Consider the following 25,077-nt stretch of genomic DNA (forward strand, 5'->3'; position numbering starts at 1 on the left):
AAAATAATTTGGCAGAGGAACAGACTACCGGAGTTACCGTATGCAGCATAGCCAGGCAACGCCGCACACCGCCAGATCGTCATTGACTCTAATGGGATCTGGCACGATTGCTTGCTTCCCGCTGTATGCAGCAGTGTATGTCCGGCAGAAGGCAGTCCGGTCACATTCTAGTCAAAGGGGACCTGGCAGTATTTGACTACGCCAGACACGGTAAACTTAGCGGAGATGTGAACGTAGCCTTAGCGTCATGACACTTCTAGCTAGTGACCGTCCACTATATCCCTGATAACCAAATGGCACCAATGTCCGAGCACCCCAGAAACTGAAGCCTAGAGCTGAGCATGTATAGCTTCGGATTAATACTCCGTACAATATTAGACTGTATGGGCTCCCATGAGCCAAAGTCAGTTATTCGTGCGTGACTTCTTTGAATAACTTCAGTAGCTGATTTTTAAAGTGGAAAACCGAACTCCGCTTAATTTCTGACTGGTTCTTCGGAACCGAAGCCAAGTTCGGTTTCAATTTTTAAAGTGATTTTTCCACTTTCTAAGGGTTCTTTCACACGAGCGTGACGGATTAGGTCCGGATGCGTTCAGTGAGACTCGCACCACTTTTCAAGCAAGTTCAGTTAGTTTTGTCTGCGATTGCTTTCAGTTTTTTCCGCGTGGGTGCAATGCGTTTTTCATGTGCGTGATAAAAAACTGAAGGTTTACAAACAACTCTTAGCAACCATCAGTGAAAAACGCATCGCACCCGCACTTGCTTCCGGATGCAATGTGTTTTTCACTGAAGACCCATTCACTTCTATGGGGCCAGGGCTGCGTGAAAAACGCAGAATATAGAACATGCCGCGATTTTCATGCAGTGCAGAACTGATGTGTGGAAAAAACAACACTCCTGTACAAAGACCCATTGAAATAAATGGGTCAGGGTTCAGTGCGGGTGCCATGCGTTCACTTCATGCATTGCACCCATGCGGAAAACTCGCCCGTGTGAAAGGGGCCTAAATCAACTACTGAAGTTATTCACGCGCGACTTCGTGAATAACAGGCTACTTTCACACCTGCGTTAGGTGCGGATCCGTCTGGTGTCTGCACAGACGGATCCGCACCTATAATGCAAACGCTTAGATCCATTCAGAACGGATCCGTTTGCATTACCATGATAACGTTCATGATAATGCAAACGGATCCGTTTTGACTTACATTGAAAGTCAATGGGAGACGGATCAGTTTTTCAATTGCACCATGTTGTGTCAGTGAAAACTGATCTGTCCCCATTGACTTACATTGTAAGTCAGGACGGATCCGTTTTGCTGTGCATCGTCAGGCGGACATCAAAACGATGCAAGCAGCGTTTTGGTGTCCGCCTCCAGAGCGGAATGGAGGCTGAACAGAGGCAAACTGATGCATTCTGAACGGATCCTTATCCATTCAGAATGCATTGGGGCTAAACTGATCCGTTTTGGGACCGATTGTGAGAGCCCTGAAACAGATCTCACAAGCGGACCCAGAAACGGCAGTGTGAAAGTAGCCTAACCGGCTCATTGGAGCCAATACATTCTAATACTGTACGGAGACGGATCTCCGTACAGTATTATTCCGAAGTTATGAATGAAGCGACTTCGGATATAACATACAAAGCTAGAATGCATTGGGGCTAAACTCATCACTACTCAGAGCTTCATGAATGGCACCACATACGTCTATGGATACCCTATTACAGCTTTGTAACAAAGGATTCACGTGTCCACAGTTTTGTTTGGGTTGATAAACCTGCAGTTTGTCCAGGACACCTGTCTGGGTTAGAGACTCCAGAATTTTTTAGGTAGTTCAATATTGATGGCCTATCCCCAGGATAGGTCATAAGTATGTGATTGGTGAGGGTCCAATTTCTATCACCCCCACAAATGATCTGTTTGAAGAGACGAGCGAGTTTTCCGCGTGGGTACAATGCATGATGTGAGCGCATTGCACCCGCAATGAATCCGGACCTATTCATTTCTATTGGGCTATGTACATGAGCGTTGTTTTTCATGCATCACTTGTGTGTTGCGTGAAAATCGCGGCATGTTCTATATTCTGCGTTTTTCACGCAGCCCTGGCCCCATAGAAGTGAATGGGGCTTCAGTGAAAAACGCATTGCATCCGGAAGCAAGTGCGGATGCGGTGCGTTTTTCACTGATGGTTGCTAGGAGATGTTGTTTGTAAACCTTCAGTTTTTTATCACGCGCGTGAAAAACGCATCCCATATTATGACGGAATAATTAACGGAATACCTCTAAAGGCACTCCGTTATGTATTCAGTCATAGAATTGCGTTATGGTCCGTGGTAACGGAATCCATAACGCAATTCTGCTTTTACCACCAAATGAAGTGTGAATGAATTTCATAAGCGGAAATTCGCTCACCTCTAGTCACAACCTCTTCACATAGCTGATGTCCGACCCCACTGATCAGATATTGGTGGTGTATCCTCAGGATAGGTCATCAATATCAAACCCCATTTAATGGTGTGTATGTTGTGTCCACCCTAAGGGTTTGTCACGAGAGGCATCCATCTCCCATAGCTGCCCAGTAGGGATGAGCGAATCAACTTCGGATGGTTCAGTTCCAAGGTACCACTTGGAACCGAAACTGAGTTCGGGAAATGTTTTTTACAGTATAAATCAATTTCTGAAGTTATTATGGGAAGTCCCGCGAGATTTCGCAAAGTAATAACTTTGGCTCATTGGAGCCAATACATTCTAATACTGTACGGAGCTCCTGGTCCGTACAGTATTGAAACAAAGTTTTATGCGAATCGACTTCGGATGTTTCATCCGAAGTCGATTCGCTCATCCCTATTGCCCATGTTAAAAAATCAAAACTGCGTATACCTTTTTTTTATATATACCGAAGGCCTCTCTGTAGAGTAACGCAGTCTGTTGTGTTCGGAGTGCAAAAGGACATTCTTTAGGCCCTGAATATTGGCCTTTCAGTCCATTTAATGTATGTGCCAGTAAACATACCCGCACTTTTACTCTGAGAAAAGTCTCATACGTGGGGCGCACTGTGAACGGCACAGGCAGCACAGCAATACCGCTGGTGTCTGAAACATCCAATAACAAAGCTCCGTACTCGCTGGTAAGGTAATGCTGATTTGTCATATAGGCTGGGCTGCCGGACCAGTCACCACACCACTCCGAGACTGCTGTGGAGGTGATGCATATGCGATGGTGCCACTGTGTTCACCAGTACTGCCAGTGCAGTGGTGGGATGAGCAGCCTCATGTAATAGGTGCTGTGGGCAGTGCGGGCACTAGTGGATCTATGAGACCCTGGGTGGCACAGGCTAGGGTTAATAAGCCCCTGGGTGGGGTGACTAGGTCTGAGTTGAAAGCAGAGCAGGAACTGGTTAGTTATAGCCAAATAATTTAAAGGGGTTGTCTGGGATTGGGGACATTGGTGTAATAGTACTAGAGTACATGTCCTACCTTTGCCACATATTTATGAAGCCCCATTTTCATATAGGAAATTCTTAGCCGTGACTGTTTTCTTATACTCGGTGACGTACCGGGTCCCTTGCAGGTGAGCAAAGCCTCTTCTTCTGGCTGTTCAGGGAGACCGTGAGTAAAACGGCTAGGGCGTCGCTAAAGCCCGCCCATCATAGCCGGCGACATCACCGAACACACTGCCCGGCAGTGTGTTATTATAAACAAAGGAGAGCATCGGAGCATGCACTGCTCCGATGCTCAAGTCAGGGGGGCTGCCTGGGTGAAAATAGGGATATGTCCGGGTTCAGCTCTGAACCCAGACAACCCCTTTTAAAACAAAAAACTGAATACTGATGAGCTTTTCCTAGGCCTGTGATGATACGTTCATTGTGGCCTTGGAGCAACACAGCCCCATAGAAGTATATGGTGCTGACCGCCAATACCAAGCACATTCACCATAGCGCGGTGCTGACCGGAGCACCAGTGCCTTCTCAAACAGCTGATCGGCGGGGGTGCTGTCTGTCGGACCCTCATTGATTAGATACTGATGACCTATCCTAATAAGGCCTCTTTCACATGAACATGTGTATTCCGTGGCGATATTGCGGATCCGCAATACACGGGCGCCGTTCCGTGGGCATTCCGCATCGCAGATGCGGACCCATTCACTTGAATGGGTCCGCAAATCCGGAGATGCGGAATGGTGTGGAACGGAACCCTACGGAAGCACTGTGGAGGGGTTTCGTCCAGTACTTCCGTTCCACAAAAAGATAGAACATGTGCTATCTTTTTGCGGAACGGGAGGATTGCGGACCCATTAAAGTGAATGCTGCGGCTGCCCCACGGTGGGTGTTCGTGTGCAAGAGGCCTAAGAGTTCTGTAAACCCCATTTACGTACGTTTCACTGTACTTTTTTGCAGATGTATGGTGCAAAGAGCACCATGTGTGGCTTAATATGGATTGTGGTTGTTCAGTAGACATTAGATACGTTCTCTTGTTGCTGTCTCTTTCATACAGGTTATACGTGGCAGTCATTTCTATCATTTGCAACATCGAGGAGTGCAAAGAAAATCGCTAAGTCCTCAATGGGGTAGACAAGTCCGGCTTAAAAAGGAACCTCAGGTAATTTACTTCGGTGTCTGACACCGTGAACTGTCCACCTTCAGACGTTCTTGCTAGAGAGAGTGTGCTACGTAACCATTCCTTTTTTCTCGTTCTAGTGATTGATGGGGTCTGATACACCCACAGATCGAAACCTTTCATATGTTGCTATGATGTATCAAGTTTTTTTTGAAAGTTCATTGGCACTTTAAAGGGATTCTGTCACCTCGTTTTACCCTATAGAGCTGCGGACATGCATGGCTAGATCGCCGCTAGCATGTCCGCAATATACCTGTCCCATAGGGCTGTGTGCTTTTATTGTGTTTAAAAAAATATTTTATAGATATGTAAAGGAGCCTGGTAAGGTGCCCAGGGGCTGTACTAACCTTTTTGGGGCCCAGCCACGCCCCCTGTGAAGGAGCCCAGCACCGCCTGCGTCCTCCGGATCTCCTCCTAGCTCACAGTTAGATTGCCGTAATCTCGCGATGCGCAGTGACGGTATAGTGTTCCTTCCCTGTGCTGGCATCAGCCTCAGGGAAGGAACTGCGCATGCGCGAGATTACGGCAATCTAACTGTGAGCTAGGAGGAGATCCGGAGGACGCAGGCGTGGCTGGGCCCCAAGAAGGTTAGTACAGCCCCTTGGGCTCCTTTACATATCTATAAAATCATTTGTTAAACACAATAAAAGCACACAGCCCTATGGGACAGGTATATTGCGGACATGCTAGCGGCGATCTAGCCGTGCATGTCCGCAGCTCTATAAGCTAAAACGAGGTGACAGAATCCCTTTAAGAATATCCCTGTCCTAAAGGGAACCCGTCACCCTGTAATCTGCAGGAAGAGCTGAGAAGATTCCTATATAGTTTTGTAGGAAAAGATTCCGTATAACTATAACTCTCTGCTCTTTTTATATTTAGGAGTCCTGTGGGTGGTGACTGATGGCTAACTCTACATGTCAATCAGTGAGCAGGACCGCCCACATGACTAAAAATAAAAAGAGAAGAGAACTAAAAGAAGAAAAAATATACAAATTATACTCTCTTTTCCTACAAAACTATATATGAATCTGCTCATCTCCTCTTGCTCTATGACAGATTGCACTGCATTTTCATGATGACCCCCTCCCCTCCCCCCCCCCCCCCCCCCGTTTTAATATGTTCCTACTACGCAACATTGTAGTGTCTTTAGTCCAGGACCCAAACAGATCCCAAAAATGTAACTACTGTGCCACATACAATGGACAGGAGAGAAGCTGTGACAAATTTGTGTGTAATACATGAGTTTTGCCATGGATTTAATGTGGATTTTTCTCTGGAAATGCAGTGAAATCCATAGCGGACATTCTGCACCTTGTAGCCGTACTCTTAAAGGGGTAGTCCGCTTATCCTGTATTGATGACCTATCCTCAGGATAGCAAACAGGGATCACAGCAGCATGTCCGGTGTGTCTGTTTATTGGAAGCCAAGAGTGCACACACAAGAGTACGACGTTTCGGCCATGCAGTAGCCTTTATCAAGTATACAATTACTATAAATGAGCCATCATATATATACACCAAGGTGACCGCTCCTATAACTTGTCAGAGCCAATCATAGTGCCGATATAGCACAGATTTTGCGAAGAGTGGTATATTCTACATAGAGGCCTCTCCACAGTAGAGGAATTTGATCATCCACCATTGTTGGCATATAAACGGGGGACCAACCTACATGCCAAACTTATTAAGACCGACATAGGTGATGTTAGCAAAGGGGGCCAGACGTATCGGAAGCCCAGAAAGACTGGAAATTTTCCATGTCTTGGATGTTGCAACTGTGGGAAAATGCTAAAGTTCTGCCCGGGGGGGTCAATCAACCGCTTGTGTATCTTAGGAAGAACATAGATCAATGGGGTATGGTACCTTAAGAAACTGACACAAGTCTGAATCAATGATACCCTGTGCCTGGGCGGTGTCAACGATACCCGTCACCACCCTGGCGATATCCCATTTGGGATCCTGTTTCAGTACCTCATATACCTGCCTAGGTATCTCCCTAGTATAACTGTCCGTGTCCATGATCACCACAGCTCCCCCCTTGTCGGCTGGTTTGATCTCTGTTTTGTGTCAATGTCTTAAGAGCTTCCCTCTCCTTATGTGACATATTAGGTTTATAATATGACCGTCTATTACGTTGTTGCAACGTTCTGATCTGTTTAGTGATTATCTGGACATATGATTGCTATGTGGAGGCATGAAATTGCTCTTATTACTCAGCTCATAATTTTTTTAAGGCTAGTTCACCAACATCATTACTGGGTGCACCCCCTGTCGCTAACATTACTATCAAAAGCTTTTAATCTAAGACTCCTAAAAAAACGCTGAAAATCAAGTTCCATCTCGAACCAATCAGTGTCCGCCGTAGGGCAGAAGGATAGTCCATGTCCTAAGACATTAATCTGCGGTTGCATCCCTGTGACTCCGTACGGCAGCACGCCCACATTACGACATGATGACGTCACAGACATGCGCAAGAAGCTTATTGAGACGCCAACTTAATGTGTAAGTATGGTGGACGGAATCGGGTTTTTTTCAATGTGGAATCAGGTATATATGATTTTATTATTACTCACAGATAGCCTGATTGGAGTTCAGGCCGCTTTTAATGTTACACATGCTCTGATTTGATTGAACCTCCAGCAGATTGGCTCTGACAAGTTATAGGAGTGGTCACCTTGGTGTATATATGTTGGCTCATTTATAGAACGTCCCTATTGTCCAGTGGCGGATTACAATAGGGACGTTCGGGTCGGCAGCCCCGGGCCCAGCACCGCTGGGGGGCCCAACACCGACCCGAATGCCCACATACTGCGGCGGGGCACGGGAGCGCATAGCTCCCTGTCCTGTCGCCGATCACCGCCATTGGCTTCAGGCCTAGTAGGCCTGAGGCCTATGCGGTAGTGAAATCCTGGCGCAGGCGTGCACGATGACGTCATCGCGCGCCTGTGCAGGGACGCAGCACTGCCTCATCCCACCTTCCTCTGCGAGCAAGCGCCTGGCCCTGGACATAGGTGAATATTTAGCTTTTAATTTTTTTATTTCATGTGCCTACTTTGGGGGACAAACAGTAGGACATATTAAGAGACATCGAGTACATGGGAGGGGGGAGAATGTGGGAGCTGTGGGGCCAAATTATTATGGGAGGGAATACTATGTGGGGGAAAATTACTATATGGGGCAATGTGGGGGAAAATTACTATATGGGGCAATGTGGGGGAAAATTACTATATGGGGCAATGTGGGGGGAAATTACTATATGGGGCAATGTGGGGGGAAATTACTATATGGGGCAATGTGGGGGGAAATTGCTATGTGGGGGCAGTGTGGTGGGAAATTACCATATGGGGGCAGTGTGGGGGAAATTACCGTGTGGGGGAAATTACCATGTGGGGGCAGTGTGGTGGAAATTACCATGTGGGGGAAATTACCATGTGGGGGCAGTGTGGGGGAAATTACCATGTGGGGGCAGTGTGGGGGAAATTACCGTGTGGGGGCAAACTACTATGGGGGGATTACTATATGGGGAAGTGTGGTGGAAATTACTATATGGGGGTGTTGCTATTGGGGAGGCACTGTAGGGGCAATTCTATTATTTTTGGGACATTATACAGGGATTATTGCCTGGAGCACAATAGAGGGTGGTATTATTACTCGGGCACTCTAGGGGACATTATAGCTGCTGTGGACACTATAGGAACATTTGGGGTAATTTATCAAACTGGTGTAAAGCAGAACTGGCTTAGTTGCTCACAGCAACCAATCAGATTCCACCTTTCATATTTGACAGCTCTTTTGGAAATCCAGTTCTACTTTACACCAGTTTGATAAATGACTCGAATTATGTCTATTAAGGTCACTATTTTTTCAGCAGTATAGTACCTTGGACATTGGGGAGCAAAACGGGCACAGTATTGGGAGTGGCAGCAGGATGACACCAGGATGGGGAGGTTGATGGAAAAATTGAGAAATCTAACATGTCTGTGTTACAAACTGTAGAGACGAGATGTGGCTGAAAGAATTTGCCATGGTGGTCTGGGTCACATGGAGAGGAAGAGGAAAGAGAAGGTCTACATGACAGGAGATGTCACTGGATGTAAGAGGTATGTGGTGCTGTATTCTCCTCCATGTCTTTTTTATTATAATAATATGTATTTTAAATTTGGCGACCAAATTTTTCAGTTTAGGACCCAATTTAGCGTATTTTTATTTAGTCTGAAGATGTCATATGACCTAGGAAGAGACTGTGGCGCTCATGAAGCACCGCGGCCTCTTCATACAAAAAAACTAAAATGGAGGGAGGGGCCCAAGTTGGGTAGACTGCCCCGGGCCTATCATGCACTTAATCCGCCCCTGGAAACGTCGTACTCTTTTGTGTGTGCACTCTTGGCTTCCAATAAACAGACACACCGGACATGCTGCTGTGATCCCTGTTTGCTATTTTCCACTGTTCTTAGGACCACAGAAGTCCATTTGTGCTGCTCTGCAACTTCTTTATTCTGCTATCCTCCGGATAGGTCATCAATATCAGATTGGTGAGAGTCCAACTCCCGGTACCCCCGCCGATCAGCTATATGGAGAAAATGCAGCACATGTATGAGCGCTGTGTTCTCACTGTTTACCTCTCACCATGGACATTGTAGTGGTGAGCAGTGTAATTACAGATCCTCCGTCCCATTCTCCTCAGTGGGACGGCTCTGTCCTGTTCACCTGAGCGCTGTGTTCTCACTGTTTACCTCTCACCATGGACATTGTAGTGGTGAGCAGTGTAATTACTGATCCTCCGTCCCATTTTCCTCAGTGGGACGGCTCTGTCCTGTTCACCTGAGCGCTGTGTTCTCACTGTTTACCTCTCACCATGGACATTGTAGTGGTGAGCAGTGTAATTTCAGATCCTCCGTCCCATTCTCCTCAGTGGGACGGCTCTGTCCTGTTCACCTGAGCGCTGTGTTCTCACGGTTTACCTCTCACCATGGACATTGTAGTGCTGAGCAGTGTGATTACAGATCCTCCGTCCCATTCTCCTCAGTGGGACGGCTCTGTCCTGTTCACCTGAGCGCTGTGTTCTCACGGTTTACCTCTCACCATGGACATTGTAGTGCTGAGCAGTGTGATTACAGATCCTCCGTCCCATTCTCCTCAGTGGGACGGCTCTGTCCTGTTCACCTGAGCGCTGTGTTCTCACGGTTTACCTCTCACCATGGACATTGTAGTGCTGAGCAGTGTAATTACAGATCCTCCGTCCCATTCACCTCAGTGGGACGGCTCTGTCCTGTTCACCTGAGCGCTGTGTTCTCACGGTTTACCTCTCACCATGGACATTGTAGTGGTGAGCAGTGTAATTACTGATCCTCCGTCCCATTCTCCTCAGTGGGACGGCTCTGTCCTATTCACCTGAGCGCTGTGTTCTCACTGTTTACCTCTCACCATGGACATTGTAGCAGACATCCCAACCTGCAAAGGTTGGGATGTCTGGGAGGTGCACTTCTCATTTCAGGGAGGTTTTCTTTCACTGACTTTTTATTACATTTTCCAGACATATGCAGTATCTGCACACTTTGCTCTATGGTGTGGAGGACTGGGCGCTCATTACCCTGCCCCAAATTATCATATTTATGTATATGATTAAAGGGATTCTGTCACCACCTATAAGCCCTGTGAGCGAAACATCTGCTCATGTCCAGAGTAGCATTCTGATTTCTAAGGTGGCCTTATAAAAGCTATTTGTGGCTTTATTCTGTGGAAAAACAGGTTTTACTAACCTGTCAATCATTGAATTAAGGTGCCCAAGCAGGGGAGGTCTGTGGATGCATGGTGCCCAGCCGCACGCATCACCGTTCATGCCCAGCGCCGCCTCTCCCTCCCTCCCCCTCCTCCCGCTTTGAGATCCCGCGCGTGCGCACAGGCTCAGCCTGATGCGCCGTTGCGGACTGCTGGCATCGGCTTCTTCTTGCACTGTGTGCACGCGCCAAGAAGGGGACACTGCTACAGGTTGGCGGAAAGGTTTACTGCGAGTAAACTAGAGATGGGAAGTTCGGATCTTTCACATTAATCGGTTCATTTGAATCAGTTCATTCAAATGAACCGATTCATGAATCGAATCTTCGGTTCATTCGCTGAGCTGACAAGAAGCAAGTGAACCCTGTGTGTAATTATCTACCCCACTGTAGAAAAAAAACAAGCATCCGGGTTGGATTTAACACTGGGGTAAATAATATAATTAAAATGGAGGGTTAAATGTGTAAATGTGTAAAAATACATCTCTCTCAATAGTTATATAGCTACTGAATGAGACAGAAGAAGATGCCTTTAACATATACATCTCCTTGAGAAGCCAATTTGACCCTAAAGGGTTAATTCAACCTGTAATCTAAACTCTGTCATCTGTCACTTCTCTTATCTCTCTGCTCTGCTATCAGTAAACCTTTCCGGGAGATATTGGGAGATATTGTTTCACATGCGGGTGTCAGGGAGCCGCTATCTAATAGCGGGAGACTCCCTGAACTTCAGGGAGACTTGAGATCCCTGTTGTAGTGCTGAGCAGTGTAATTACAGATCCTCCGTCCCATTCTCCTCAGTGGGACGGCTCTGTCCTATTCACCTGAGCGCTGCGTTCTCACGGTTTACCTCTCACTATGGACATTGTAGTGCTGAGCAGTGTAATTACAGATCCTCCGTCCCATTTTCCTCAGTGGGACGGCTCTGTCCTGTTCACCTGAGCGCTGTGTTCTCACTGTTTACCTCTCACCATGGACATTGTAGCGGTGAGCAGTGTAATTACAGATCCTCCGTCCCATTCTCCTCAGTGGGACGGCTCTGTCCTGTTCACCTGAGCGCTGTGTTCTCACGGTTTACCTCTCACCATGGACATTGTAGTGGTGAGCAGTGTAATTACAGATCCTCCGTCCCATTCTCCTCAGTGGGACGGCTCTGTCCTGTTCACCTGAGCGCTGTGTTCTCACTGTTTACCTCTCACCATGGACATTGTAGTGGTGAGCAGTGTAATTACAGATCCTCCGTCCCATTTTCCTCAGTGGGACGGCTCTGTCCTGTTCACCTGAGCGCTGTGTTCTCACTGTTTACCTCTCACCATGGACATTGTAGTGGTGAGCAGTGTAATTACTGATCCTCCGTCCCATTTTCCTCAGTGGGACGGCTCTGTCCTGTTCACCTGAGCGCTGTGTTCTCACTGTTTACCTCTCACCATGGACATTGTAGCGGTGAGCAGTGTAATTACAGATCCTCCGTCCCATTCTCCTCAGTGGGATGGCTCTGTCCTATTCACCTGAGCGCTGCGTTCTCTTCATACAGCTGGTCGTCGAGTTCTGGCCATCACTGATCTGATATTAAAGACCAATCTGTCAGCAGGGATCAACCCTATTAAACGAAGCCTACTGCCTAGTTGAGTTGATCCTGCTGATTCAATCAATATCTTATTTATGGGTCATTTGAATCGGCATGGTCAACACCACCAGGCGGTGTAGGGTTGATCCAGCTGACAGATGCTCTTTAACAAGAACACAAATAAGTTCTTACATTTTAGCTTGGTTGGTGCTTAAGTTCCAGTCATGACCCATTAAGCTGCAATTTAACATGTTTTCCTGTAATCGCCAGGTACGTTGGTTTGAGCAGCAGACTGTAAAGAAGAGGACTAAAAGACAGATCAGCATGGTGCCCACAGACCCCTTTTTCCGTAAGCAGTGGTATATGGTGAGTACATCCCTTCTAGGTGCAGTCATATTCTTACTTTTCATGCCTTTCTACTGTATTCCACTATCCTGTACCTTACCTCTGACTTGTCCTTTTAGCTTCCTTTGGGCATCTTCCTTCACCGTTCTCACTTGATAATTGTACTTCTGGCAAGGATAATGCAGGATAAATACAGAGGTAGATCTATGCACAGCATTTAGGTGTGTTTGTTGTAGCTATTTTTGGGGGGATATTTTTCTGCAGCCATATGTTTGCTGTTAGTTTATAGCAGGGATCAGCAACCTTCAGCACTCCAGCTACTGTGACACTACAACTCCCAGCATGCGAATTTGCTCAGCTGTTTTAGTAACTCCCTTGGAAGTGAAAGGAGGACTCTGGGAGTTGTAGTTTCAGAACAGGTGCTGGAGGATGCTGATCCCTGGTTTATAGGAACATTGAATAAAGCTAGACTCATAAGGGCATATTTACTAGTCCTAACACATAGACCATGTAAACTTACCTAAAACGCCACACGCACACCTACTGTAAATGGGATGGAAAGGATTTCTGTAATGTACTTTTATTCTTTAGTTTATTTTTTCTAGGTTAAATAGGCGCCTGAAGTTTAGGTGCCTTTTACTCTTTAAAATCTGCACTGAACTATTGCTTACTGCAGTTTGTGGCGGAAATGGAAGTAAATCTCTCGGGCTGTGGGAGGCCACGCCGCTCCTGCTAAGCCCATCCCACGTTTCTCGCCACAAAAATGGCGAGAGACTCAAAAAGTCGTAAATTATGGTGCAAATATGACACAATAGTGACATTAAATTTTTACTCCTAAAGCTGGCCATACACACTATACGTTTGTTGGTCACGTGCTTGGCCGTCACACTGTGTGTGAGGAGCTTCCGACTCTTCCTCCAATAATTGATGTCAAATCTGCCCCACATATCAAACCAATATAAGAAGTGCTGAGAACCTGTGGTCCAGTAGATGCAGGTAGTCCTACATTATTAGAAGCTGTACATATTTAGAAATGCTATCCTCTTCTTTGGACTGCCCTCCAGAACAATGATGTTAGCCCAGACCTGAATGTACTGTCTGCATGGGGTCATGGCTTCACTGGACACGGAGTGGTGGTGACTGTCCTGGATGACGGCATTGAAAAAGATCATCCTGACCTGGAAGAGAATTATGTAAGACATGTTTTCATACATTTCTGAGACTAAACATTCCTTTTAAGAATATCCTGGTTCACCGACACTTTAAAACTGCACTTGTAACCTGTTTTTGTTACTATCTTCAGGACCCTTTGGCAAGCTATGATTTTAATAATGATGACCCTGATCCACAGCCCCGATATAATCCATCTGATGAAAATCGGTAAGCAGCTGTATAGCAGACCTTTATGGGGTATGTTACAGCATGTAGTCTCTCATTTTCTTTAAGACCAATATGTTGTCATCTGAGGAGAGTCTGATGGTAGACGAAATAATGAACAACATACATCATCATAACTCATGTCCAAAAAAGAGGCCTTGTCACTCATAGTGACTATTCGAGTTCACGTTTACATTTAGTTTTTCCCTTTCAAATATATTGCCTTTTATTTAATACATTATATGAAATATTAAGTTACTTGCCAGTTTAGACTTTCTGATAGAAGCGTTCTGGCATTTTTTTCTTTATGCATGACTTGATTAGATTCATGTACTGATTCAAGCATTACTTACACCAGTACCACGTTTTGATGATTCTCCTGGTGGAGAAACATCTTGAGACCATCTTCCTCTGTACCTCACCATTATGGAAGCCCCCCCCCCCCCATCCCCTGGCATCATGACACTGCTTCATGCCGCCCAGTGTGAAGAGTGCTGTCCATCAAAAGATATCCAGTAGGCAGATTAAAGTGGGTCACTTTGGGAGATTGTGACCATCTTCTTACAACAGAGAGACTAGGAGCTGGTCCCTGTGATATCACCTGACCCAACAGAAGAAACCGAATGCAGAAATTTTCAGCCAGAAAAAAATACGAAACAAAGTTAATACCGACATCGCTAAATATATTGTCATAATGGGTATCTCGTAGAAGAATACAATTTTTAACTGGAGTGTCTCTTTAACCTCCATTTGTATAAATGGTATGGATACATCTGGCTTCCACTTAGAAACTTTATGACCACTAAGGCTCACTTCACACTTGTGCTAGAGGCTCCATCTTGCCATCAAAACGTAGGACATTCTGATGCGCCCCATTGTAAGTGGATTGGGTACATCAAGCGGTCCAGCATAGCATTGTGGCTTCTGTTTGGAATGAAAGCCACAGTGCAGGTTTGAACATAGCCTGTGAGAACAAATCTGTACCACATGTTCTGCACATACAATATATGGAAACTAAATATTTTTGCATGTCGTAATATGAAGCACATAAAAATTATTTAAAGGGATTTTCCAGAAATTAAATATTGATGACCTGTCCTCAGGATAGGTCATAAATATCTGACTAGTGAAGGTCTGATTCCTGCCACACCCGCCTGTCGGCTGTTTGAAGGGGTTGTAGGGTTTGTGACCTTTTCATACTACACCAAGAGCAGCAATGTACATTTTCTAACGCCAGTGCTTGCTATTGCTGTTTAATCTCATTCACTTGAATAGGACTGAGCTGTACAAGGGCCATATGACCAATACACAGGACATCACAAGCCTAGGAATAGGCCACAGCCTATAGTCGTGGGTGTCAGGAGTCAGACCGCCACTGATTAGATATTGATGACCTATCCTGCGGATAGGGCAAAAGTAAGGGAAATCCCCTTTAAGACTATATGGTCCCCATTTATTAAAGGACCAATAAACCTTGAAAAACATGAAAGAAAAGCATAACATGCAGACTGAAGATTGTCTATAGTAATCTGTTGTCACTGGTGTAGGTACACAGTGTTGTCACCCAGCTTTTCCAGGAGCCAAATGGCAAGTTGGTCTAGCTATATGAAAGGAGACAGTCTGGAAAAGCTGGGTAAGAACCTCTACAGAGATGTAATGGAGACCACACTTGGTACTTTCTGTATGCACTATGGGGGTCATTTATGAAACTAGTATAAAGCAGAACTGGCTTAGTTGCCCATAGCAACCAATCAGATTCCACCGTTCATTTTGGAAAGCTCCTTTGGAAAATGAAAGGTGGAATCTGGTTGCTAAGCCAGTTCTACTTTACACCAGTTTGATAAATGACCCCTACGTCCATAAATATAATATCAGAACAACCATGATTATATACTATATATGTAGTTTGATCTCCAGCATACCTCCACATGCTACCCAGCTTTTCAAAGCTGCTGAAAGGGAAATCTGCAGGAAGTTATCAGTGCAGGCTAGGCAGATTATCTGTCTAGAAAGGTTGAGTGACTTTAATATTACTAATAATCTTTATATAGCACCAACATATTCTGCAGCGCTTTACAATTCAAAGGGTACATCACAGAATTATAAACTAATCCATGATCAGCCTGCCTGAAAAGATGTGTTTTTAAGGCATGTTCAAAGCTATGGAAGTTGGGAATTAACCTGATTTCCCAGAGTAGTGCATTCCAGAGAGTAGGTGCAGCTCGAGAGAAGTCTTGAAGACAGGAATGAGAGATCCGAATTATGGAAGTTGTTAATCTTAGATCATTGGCAGAATCAAGAGCACGCGTAGGTAGACAGAACTGAGGGAGGAGAATATTAAATAGTTTAAGACCATGCCCCCTCCTGGTAAACTAAACCCACTTATCTCAGCGTTTTTTTAAAACTGACAAGTGCCAAGAAAAGTCACAAAAATGGTGAGTTCCATCATCTGTGACCTTTTTATTTTACACTAGTTTTCTTGTGTAAACTGATGAATAAATCTGCCCCAACGAGTTTTCTCTTCTGGACAACTCATTTTCCAAGTGAGTAATAGGTGATCATCACTGGGGAGAGCTGCAAGGAAGTTGTATTTCATGTTTGCATTATCAATTCTTTGCGACGGGTTTGTTTGTGATTTTTACTCTGGTTCCAGTCATGGAACGCGCTGTGCTGGCGAAGTGGCTGCGGTTGCGAATAATGACATCTGCGGTGTTGGCATAGCACACAATGCAAGGATAGGAGGTAATGTATATGAGACTTGCCCCTGAAAGGACAGTCTTTACTTTGTGTGGCCAGCAATGTTCCTAATACATCCTTTTCCATAGGGGTACGGATGCTTGATGGATTGATTACTGATGTTATAGAAGCTCGGTCATTAAGTCTGAATTCGCAGTACATACATATCTACAGTGCCAGCTGGGGACCAGAAGATGACGGGAAAAATGTGGATGGACCAGGCATACTGGCCATGGAGGCTTTTTATAAGGGAATTGTGAATGTAATGAATCCTTTCTTTAACAGTTTTCTTGTACTTGATTACTGCCATTTTGATAGTTTTTTGGATTTTTTTAATATGTCTTATTTCAAGCAAACCATCATAAAGATTGTATGAGCTCTCGTTTCTGTATTATTAATGTGCACAGAATTTTCACATTGGACAATTGCTTTAAATGTAATTGTAGCATAACCGTGAATGTGGAAATAACATTTGTTGCATGTCGCTTGAATTGTTACCATCACTTGCCTAAAGGATTATTCCCATCTGCTTCATCTGCAAATCAAATTTGTTCCAAGTCAGCCATCTGGGACAGCTAGAGGCCGGCCCTGCTGCTTAAAAGACCCTCTGCCCCCTTGACATCTCATGTGGCCCTGTGTATCTCATGCTTGTGCTGTTTCCCCGAGTATCAAACACACAGAGGATCTGCTGCTGCTACCTATGCAGTACAGAAACTAGTCGCGCATGCGCTGCTGATGTCTGGGTACACCTGGAAGTGGAGGTGCTGGCGGCTTTGAGCAGAGGAGCGCTTCCAGGTGTACCCAGATGTCAGCTACGCATGTGCAGTCGATATCTGCGATGCTCAGGTAGCAGCAGCAGATCCTCCATGCTTGCATTGATGCTCTGGGCAACGGCGCATGGCCGAGACGTCTGGCCCTGTCAATCAAGGGGAAGGGGGGGAAGATTGTTGAGCAGTGGGACCAGCCTCTTGCTGCTCCAGAAGGCTGGTTTTGAACAATTTGGATTCATTTGAATTAATTTGCGAATCTCTAATGCTGGTGGTTTTAAGGCTGCATTACACAGCCCGATGTGGCAGACGATTGCCAGGAGGGAAGCGTTTCCTCCTGGCAATCACCTGTTTGCTAGCGGAGGAGACTGCTGCTATTGCATGCAGCGATCTCCTCTACAGCATGGGGAGGAGCGATCGCTATGACATCGCTCGTCCCCATGCTGTACAGTGGTTTGCCGGAGGCAGATCGTAATTAGACAGCACAATCTGCCTCCTGTTAATTTTTTAACATGTCCAAAGATTTGGATATGCCCAATGATGGAGCTCGTAGTATTACACTGCCAGATGTTTTGCTAACGTTCATTAGCGATTATCTGCTGAAAAATCGGGCATTGTAATACAGGCTTTAGCGTCTCCAAACTGAGTGACAGTTTCCCTTTTTAAATGACATTTTTGAGTTTTCGTTAAAATTTTTCCAAATTATTGGGAACCTCATAAAAATATAAAATACATTTTAAAAACTGCGGGTTCAGCCAACATTGCTCTAATGTGTGTGGGGGCCTATAAAGAAGAAAAAAACCATTAAATTATTAAAAAATTGGTGGATGTTTTCTGTACTTTTCTAATTGGACCAAAGACAGCAATGAGTATTTCTAGGTAAGAAATGGCATTAGAAAATATTTATATAGATAGATGTACACCCATGGCAATGCCGAGTATATATGCTACTAATAAGATAACAAAACTCTGAAACCTTTTTGCAAGATCACTCAACCATAATGTCTGAAATTCTTTAAAAGGTAATACATGTGTATTTCATTTTAGATTTTGTTTCTTAACAGCCTATATAAATATCTTCAGCTTCTGCCTTGGTGCTTTTTTTCACTCTAGGGACGTGCTGGTCTTGGCTCAATTTTTGTTTGGGCATCAGGAAATGGTGGCTTGCATTATGATAATTGTAACTGTGATGGTTACACCAACAGTATTTTTACTTTATCCGTTGGCAGCACCACAGAGAATGGAGAAGTCCCATGGTATAGTGAGGCTTGTGCATCAATGCTCACTACCACCTTCAGCAGTGGCATCAGGAAGAACAGACAAATTGTAAGAAGCTAGCTTTCTATAACCTTGTACAACCTTAAGGTTTAGAGGGGATCTGTCATCAGTTTTCTGCTGCTGATGGCTCTCTTCCTATAGAAGTGCGGAGTCTCATGAACATTCCATGGCTCATACACTGTATTGAGTGAACCCCAGCACCCGACTCACCCTGGAGCTGCTCAGTAGAGATCGAATTGAAATGATGGTGTCATTTCAAGTACAGTAATTGAGCCAGCATTTTGCTCAGGGTCTCAATCATGCCTTCAGATAGGACACCATAAAACTGGTGACAGATTCCCTTTAAAATTAGAGGGAGGTCTTAGCATCATACTTTGTTGTGACTGGGGATTTGTTACTTGCAGGCCTGAAACATAGACTGGTAACCTGTACGGGTGTCGGATCTTGTGGCATGTATGTGAATTTTTGTCACATGGACCATCACATTTCTGCCAAAAACCCGGTGGCACAGACGTTCCAGGCATTCAGTAGCCTCTGTCTCCTTTTGAGACCCTAATTAAGATAATGGTAAATGGAATGAAGGGATGTGGGCTTAATTTCAAACGTTGTTGGATTACGTTTCTCCACTTCTAATAACTTTTCTCCAGTATTTGGTCTGCTCCCCCTATATCATACAACTCTTTTTGCAGTGTCCTACAGGTTCTTTGTAGGTTTCTGTATGCAGCATTGTGAGATGCTCAATACAGATTGCACACAATAAGAGGAGAGAAGCCGTCTCTTGTTGCATCCTCCCACAGGCTTTTTATCAAGAAAAGTAAAAAAAATACTGCAGTTCTGTAAAAGCATGGCATTGTGTTGCTGTTGTTTTTTTCAAGAAAAAAGACACTTGGGAATAAACCCTAAAATTAGAAGTATCCAAGGTTTTCATACAGATATCAGGAAGTGCCCATCGCCTTGCCTTGGCCTCTGAGATTTTATAAGGAATACGCAATCAGAAAATGACCTATAGTTTAAATCCCGTTTTTAAGACTTTTTTTTAAATTTTCCATGTCACTAGCTATATTTAAAAAAAGAAATCCTGAATTTTTTTTACACTGGCCACAAGGCCTCAAATATGTTGAAGCGTTCCTGAGTTTTGTTTTTTAAGTTTGCATAATGTCTGTGCTTCCTTTACAGTTATGTATGTACAAAGAACAGTTATGTTTATGCTTACCTTCTTTCAGCCATATAATTTCCTGCTTCAGCAGCACAGCTAGATTCTTTTCTCTCATAAGCAGTGGTGTCAGTGTCTCTCTTCTGTTAAATCTGCCAGTACTGTAAGCAGTGACCAAACTTCTCATTATGTTTGTTTTCTTTTAGGAAGCTCAGAAGGCTGCTAAGGAGGGAAAGATCAGACAGGGCTTGTTCACACGACCGTTGCCGTATTGCAGCCCGCATTTGCGGATCCGTAATACACTGGCACCGTTCCGTGTGCATTCCGCATCACGGATGCGGACCCATTCACTTCAATGGGTCCGCAAATCCGGAAATGTGAAACTGAATCAGGGAAAACTACGGAAGCACTACGGAGTGCTTCCGTGGGGTTCTGTTCCATACTTCTGTTCCTCAAAAAGATAGAACTTGCTCTATCTTTTTGCGGAACGGACGAATGGGTCTGGATTGATCCCGGCGGCCAGACGGAGGTTGTTCCATGCATTAGGGACCGCAAATTGCAGTCCCCAATGCACTGAATGGCCCACCTACGGCCGTGTGAATGAGCCCTTACAGATACGCCGGAGCTTCTCTGCTCTTCAGAAGCAGTGTAGAAGCAGTTCTTTTATCAGGCTCAGGAACTCGGCCATCTCTGACACATCCCCATTTCTTGTGAACAGTCTTTTGAGTCTGTTACCAGGGACGGATCTTGCCTGACAACAGGCAGTAGACCCCTAGTGGCCATGACTTTACAGCTTTTTTCAGATGGAAGCAGGGATATTTTTTAATGAAGTGATTTAGAAATTTTCTAGTTACATAATTCTCTATTAAATGAAATGAAATTGTGTGACAGTACAGTGACTGTTTAAGATTTCCTGTCTTTTAAGAACAGCTACATAGACGCAATTGACTTCTATGGGAGAGTTTTCTAGACATGCTCTGTGACCTGTGCAGAGTTGAGGAGGGAGCTGATAAGTTGTAACTTCACCTGTTGTGAATGATGGATCATGTGTTATCTATACATAGTTGATATCTGTCATTGTAATCCTGCTTGTGGTGATAATGACTACTGATAAGTTACCTTACATAACAGGAAAACATGACCTATTAGACCCAGTGGCCAGTGTGAAAATTGCAGAATATAGAAATTTTTAACTCACCAAAAATATATAAAAAAATGTTTTATGAAAAACATGATTTAAACAATAGGTGATTTTCTGATGACACATCCCCTTTAACACCTATCATTTCTGAAACGAAAAAGCCTCTGTCTTCATCATAATGGGGGTGTTTGGGGGCGTAGGTTAATTAACTTTACAGTACGCTGGAGGTTATCAAGACATTTTTAGGACTTTGCATGGTCAATCTTTTGCAGGTCACTACTGATATACGCTACCGTTGTACAGAGCAGCACACTGGAACGTCTGCATCTGCTCCTCTAGCTGCTGGAATTATTGCACTTGCACTGGAAGCAAAGTAAGAAGTGAATGGATTCCAAGGTTTTTACTTAAAGGTATAAAAGAAATCCATTGACTCATTTGTGAACTTTGTGAATATAGTCCGGCTCTCACATGGAGAGATGTACAGCACATTGTGGTGCGTGCGTCAAGTCCTGCTACCCTAAAAGCTGCTGACTGGGTGATAAATGGAGTAGGCAGAAAAGGTGAGGCCAGGAAGCATTCCTCTTAACTGATCATCAGTCAGTTGTGACAGTTTAACTTTTATTTAAATTTTTTTTTTAATTGAGTGAGTCACCATTATGGTTATGGACTTCTGGATGCTGGAAAACTGGTGGACCTGGCTCTAAAGTGGGAAACTGCACGTCCTCAGAGAATGTGCTTAGTCAGGCTTGTGAGTAATCCTCAGTAAGTGTTATAGGTTTTCTTATATGGATCCGTTTTTGGTGACTCAAATCTATGTCCACTTTCTTGCACTGCAGAATTGGTATTTTGTGAGATTTCTTTCTTGTAGGAGAATATCTTCCCATCTTGTAGTGAGTCTCGGTGTCAGTGGCTGCTCTGGAACACCACACTTTATCTTGTCTCTTGAGCACGTTCAAGCCCAAGTCTCCCTCAGCTTTACTCGCAGGGGTGATCTTGAAATCTACCTCACCAGCCCTATGGGTACACGTTCTGTGCTGGTGGCATTGAGGTAAAGTTGGAATATGAGTAGAGATTTGTATTATCAAAGCTGAAGAAATATAAAATTTGCCTCCATTTTTCTAGACCATATGATACCAGTTCTGCAGGGTATAAAAACTGGTCCTTCATGAGTACACATACATGGGATGAAAATCCACAAGGCACATGGACTCTTGAATTGGTGAACAAAGGAGACTACCGGAACACCGGTGGGTATCACTTTTATTAACTTTTTAATATACAGATGTTTGGTTCTAAACATGAAACATTCTTTTATATAACATATATTCTTTTTTTGAGCTGATAAAACCACAAAGTAAAGTGGATCTTGAAGCACTAGTCACAAGATGAATCTAATCTAATGGGAGAAAAATATTTTGGTTGATTGTAGATATAGAACCTTATAGCTAAAGTGAACTAGGACCTCTATTGTAAACTTGTCTTTTCCATTAAAAGTATTCTTTATGAAGCCTTTAACCACTTCCAGACCAGGCCATTTACCTTCTTCCTAACCAAGCCTAACTGCGAATCTAACATGTCACTTTATGTGGTAATAACTTTGGAATGCTTTTACTTATCTCTTTTGTGACACATTGTACGTCATGTTAATGGTAAATTTAATTTATTATGTTTACCTTCATTTTATTTTATTTTTTTTAAATCCCAAATTTACAGAAAATTTTGAAAAATTTACTATTTTCTAAATTTGAATCTCTCTTTTAAGATTGATAGTGATACCTCATGAAACTGTTATTAATTTAACATTCACTGTGTCTACTTTATGTTGGCATCATTTTGGTAATGTTTTTTTTTAAATTTTTTTAGGACATTAGAACGTTTAGAATTTTGGAAGCAATTTTTCTAAGAACATTTCCATAGTCAACTTTTTTAAGGACCAATTTGGTTTTGAAGTAGCTTTGAGGAGCTTACATAATAGAAACCATCCATAAATTACCTCATTTTAGAAATGTTTTTTAATCCTCTCCTCCCAAAAAATTGAAATTTGGTCAGTGTGTTTTATTTTTTATGAGGTACACCATGTGGTATATATGATATGATAACCTTATTCTGCAGGTTTATACGATTATGGCGATACCAAATTTATATATATTATTTTTTTTTTATCTTTTATTACTTTGCATAATATAATTTTTTATTAGAAATCTTATATTTTGCATCGCCATATACCAACATCTATAACATTTTTAATTTTCTGCCAATGTAAGGCTTGCCTTTTGCAGGACAGACTGTACTTTTTATCGGTACCATTTTGGGGTACATAAGACTTTTTGATGACTTCATATTATGTTTTTTGGGAGACGAGGTGACAAAAAAGCTGTTGGTATAATTTTTTTTTTTTTTTTACGGTGTTCATCTGATGAGGTTGATCATTTGATATTTTTATAGGGCCAGTTGTTACGTGGCAATACCAAATTTTTTATTTATTTTTATATTTTTAACAATTTTTAAATTGGAGAATTTTATTTTTATTATATCTGAATTTTTATTAAACACTTTATTTTTATTTTGCTTATATTTTACATTTTGCGTCTCCCATATGGTTATTATTGATTTCTCCTGTAACTGGGGCAGACATTGTGCCAAGTGTGGAAGAGGAGGGATAATGCTATGGGGTGGGTTTTCAGTAAATGTTCCCCTGATAAGAAAACTTAATGCTTCAGCAAACCAAGACATTTTGGACTATTGTATGCTTCCAACTTTGTGGTAACAGTTTGGGGGAGGCCCTTGTCTGTTCCAGCATGACTGTGCCCCATGGCACAAAGTAAGGTCCATAAAGGCATGTTTGGGGTGGAAGAATACCTTTGGGATGAAATGCCCTCTCATCCAATATCAGTGTTTTAACCTCACAGATTCTGTTCTGGGTGAGTTGAGAAAAATTCTAGCAGACACACTCCAAAATGGAGTGGAAGCTGTCTTAGCTCCATATGGGGACTGGCTCCTTATTAAGGTCTATGGATTTAGAAGGGGATGTCATGAAAGCTCCTGCAGGTGTAATATGTAGGTGTCCCAATATGTTTGATGCAGAAATAGGTAGTTTGTTACACTATATGGGCATTCGATGGGAGCACCACCTTTTTGTCATAAACCTTGCCCTGACTTGAATGATATTCGTATAGAAGTAAAGAAAGAAAGGAATAGAAAAAAGTAAGAATATAATAACACCAATAGCTAAATGGGTGAGGTCACACAAACAACCAAAAAATGTAATGAAAGGCCCAAAAGGACTTAGAGGTTTTCCAGTCCTTTAAGATTGGCCATCAATAACCGATTGTCGAGGGTGCTATACCCTGCTGATCAGCTTTTCTGCAGCAACTCCGGCGCCGGAACTACAGTTCCATCCATTGAGTAGTGGATGGAGATTACATACCACTATTCACTTCAATGGGAGTAGCTCTGCAGTAACCAACTCCATCCAGTACATGCAATGAACAGAGCTGTAGTTCTTCCGCCGACTGCAGAACAGTAAATCGGTGGGAATGTCAGACCCCTCCCAATTAGAAATTGATGGCCTATTCTGAGGACCAGAAACCCCTTTAACCTTCTCAGTGTCTAGTAGTCTCCTTCCAGTCTTTTGTATGAACTCAAAAAGCTCAACATGGGATATTTCTGATTTTAAAGGGATTCTGTCATCAGAATTTAGGCCTATAACCTAAACATATGGCGATGTCCCTAGTAATACACTGAATCCTAAAGTGACTTTATCAAATGCGCCTGTGGCTCTATAATCATAAAAAACTGGTTTATATCACCTGTCACTCACGTCAGAAATGTGTCCAAGGGGACGTCTCATGATGCAGGGGGCCCGGCTGCAGCCATCTCCTTTCGGTGCCCTGCGCCGCCTTCTGAATTGAAATCGCTGCCCTCCCTTTCATTAGATCCGCCTACCTTAGTTCATCGACGCCTCTCTAACGTCCGCTCTCTTCAGCCAGATCCCGCGCGTGCGCACTAGGTATAACCTGATGCGCCCGTGCGGACTACTGGCAGCAGCCTCGTTTAGGGAAGTGCGCATGCGCCGGCCGGCGAACTTCGCTCGAACCTGCGGGATCTGGTTGAGGAGAGCGGACGTTAGAGAGGTGGCGATGAACTGAGGTAGGCGGCTCTAATGAAAGGGAGGGCGGCGATTTCAATTCGGAAGGCGGCGCTGGGCACCGAAAGGAGAAGGCTGCAGCCGGGCCCCCTGCATCATGAGACGACCCCTTGGACACATTTGTGACGTGAGTGACAGATTATATAAACCTGTTTTATATGATTTATAGAGCCACAGGC

At 43.9% G+C, this 25,077-nt stretch overlaps 1 protein-coding gene across 1 annotated transcript in view; it reads left to right on the top strand.

Moving 5' to 3' along the window:
* The window catches only part of PCSK4 (proprotein convertase subtilisin/kexin type 4), a 68,226-nt gene that overhangs the window by 22,536 nt on the left and 20,613 nt on the right, over positions 1-25,077 (top strand). The window contains exons 4-15 of the mRNA XM_040419807.1: positions 4,492-4,596; positions 12,225-12,320; positions 13,364-13,492; positions 13,603-13,679; positions 16,330-16,418; positions 16,502-16,674; positions 18,293-18,505; positions 21,024-21,124; positions 21,208-21,311; positions 21,396-21,513; positions 21,620-21,799; positions 21,874-21,998. Of these exons, the coding sequence (XP_040275741.1) occupies positions 4,492-4,596; positions 12,225-12,320; positions 13,364-13,492; positions 13,603-13,679; positions 16,330-16,418; positions 16,502-16,674; positions 18,293-18,505; positions 21,024-21,124; positions 21,208-21,311; positions 21,396-21,513; positions 21,620-21,799; positions 21,874-21,998 (1,510 nt within the window). The remainder of the gene's footprint in view (positions 1-4,491; positions 4,597-12,224; positions 12,321-13,363; positions 13,493-13,602; positions 13,680-16,329; positions 16,419-16,501; positions 16,675-18,292; positions 18,506-21,023; positions 21,125-21,207; positions 21,312-21,395; positions 21,514-21,619; positions 21,800-21,873; positions 21,999-25,077) is intronic.

Source organism: Bufo bufo, chromosome 2, assembly GCF_905171765.1.
Source record: "Bufo bufo chromosome 2, aBufBuf1.1, whole genome shotgun sequence".
In the NCBI taxonomy this organism is placed as follows: Eukaryota; Metazoa; Chordata; class Amphibia; order Anura; family Bufonidae; genus Bufo; species Bufo bufo.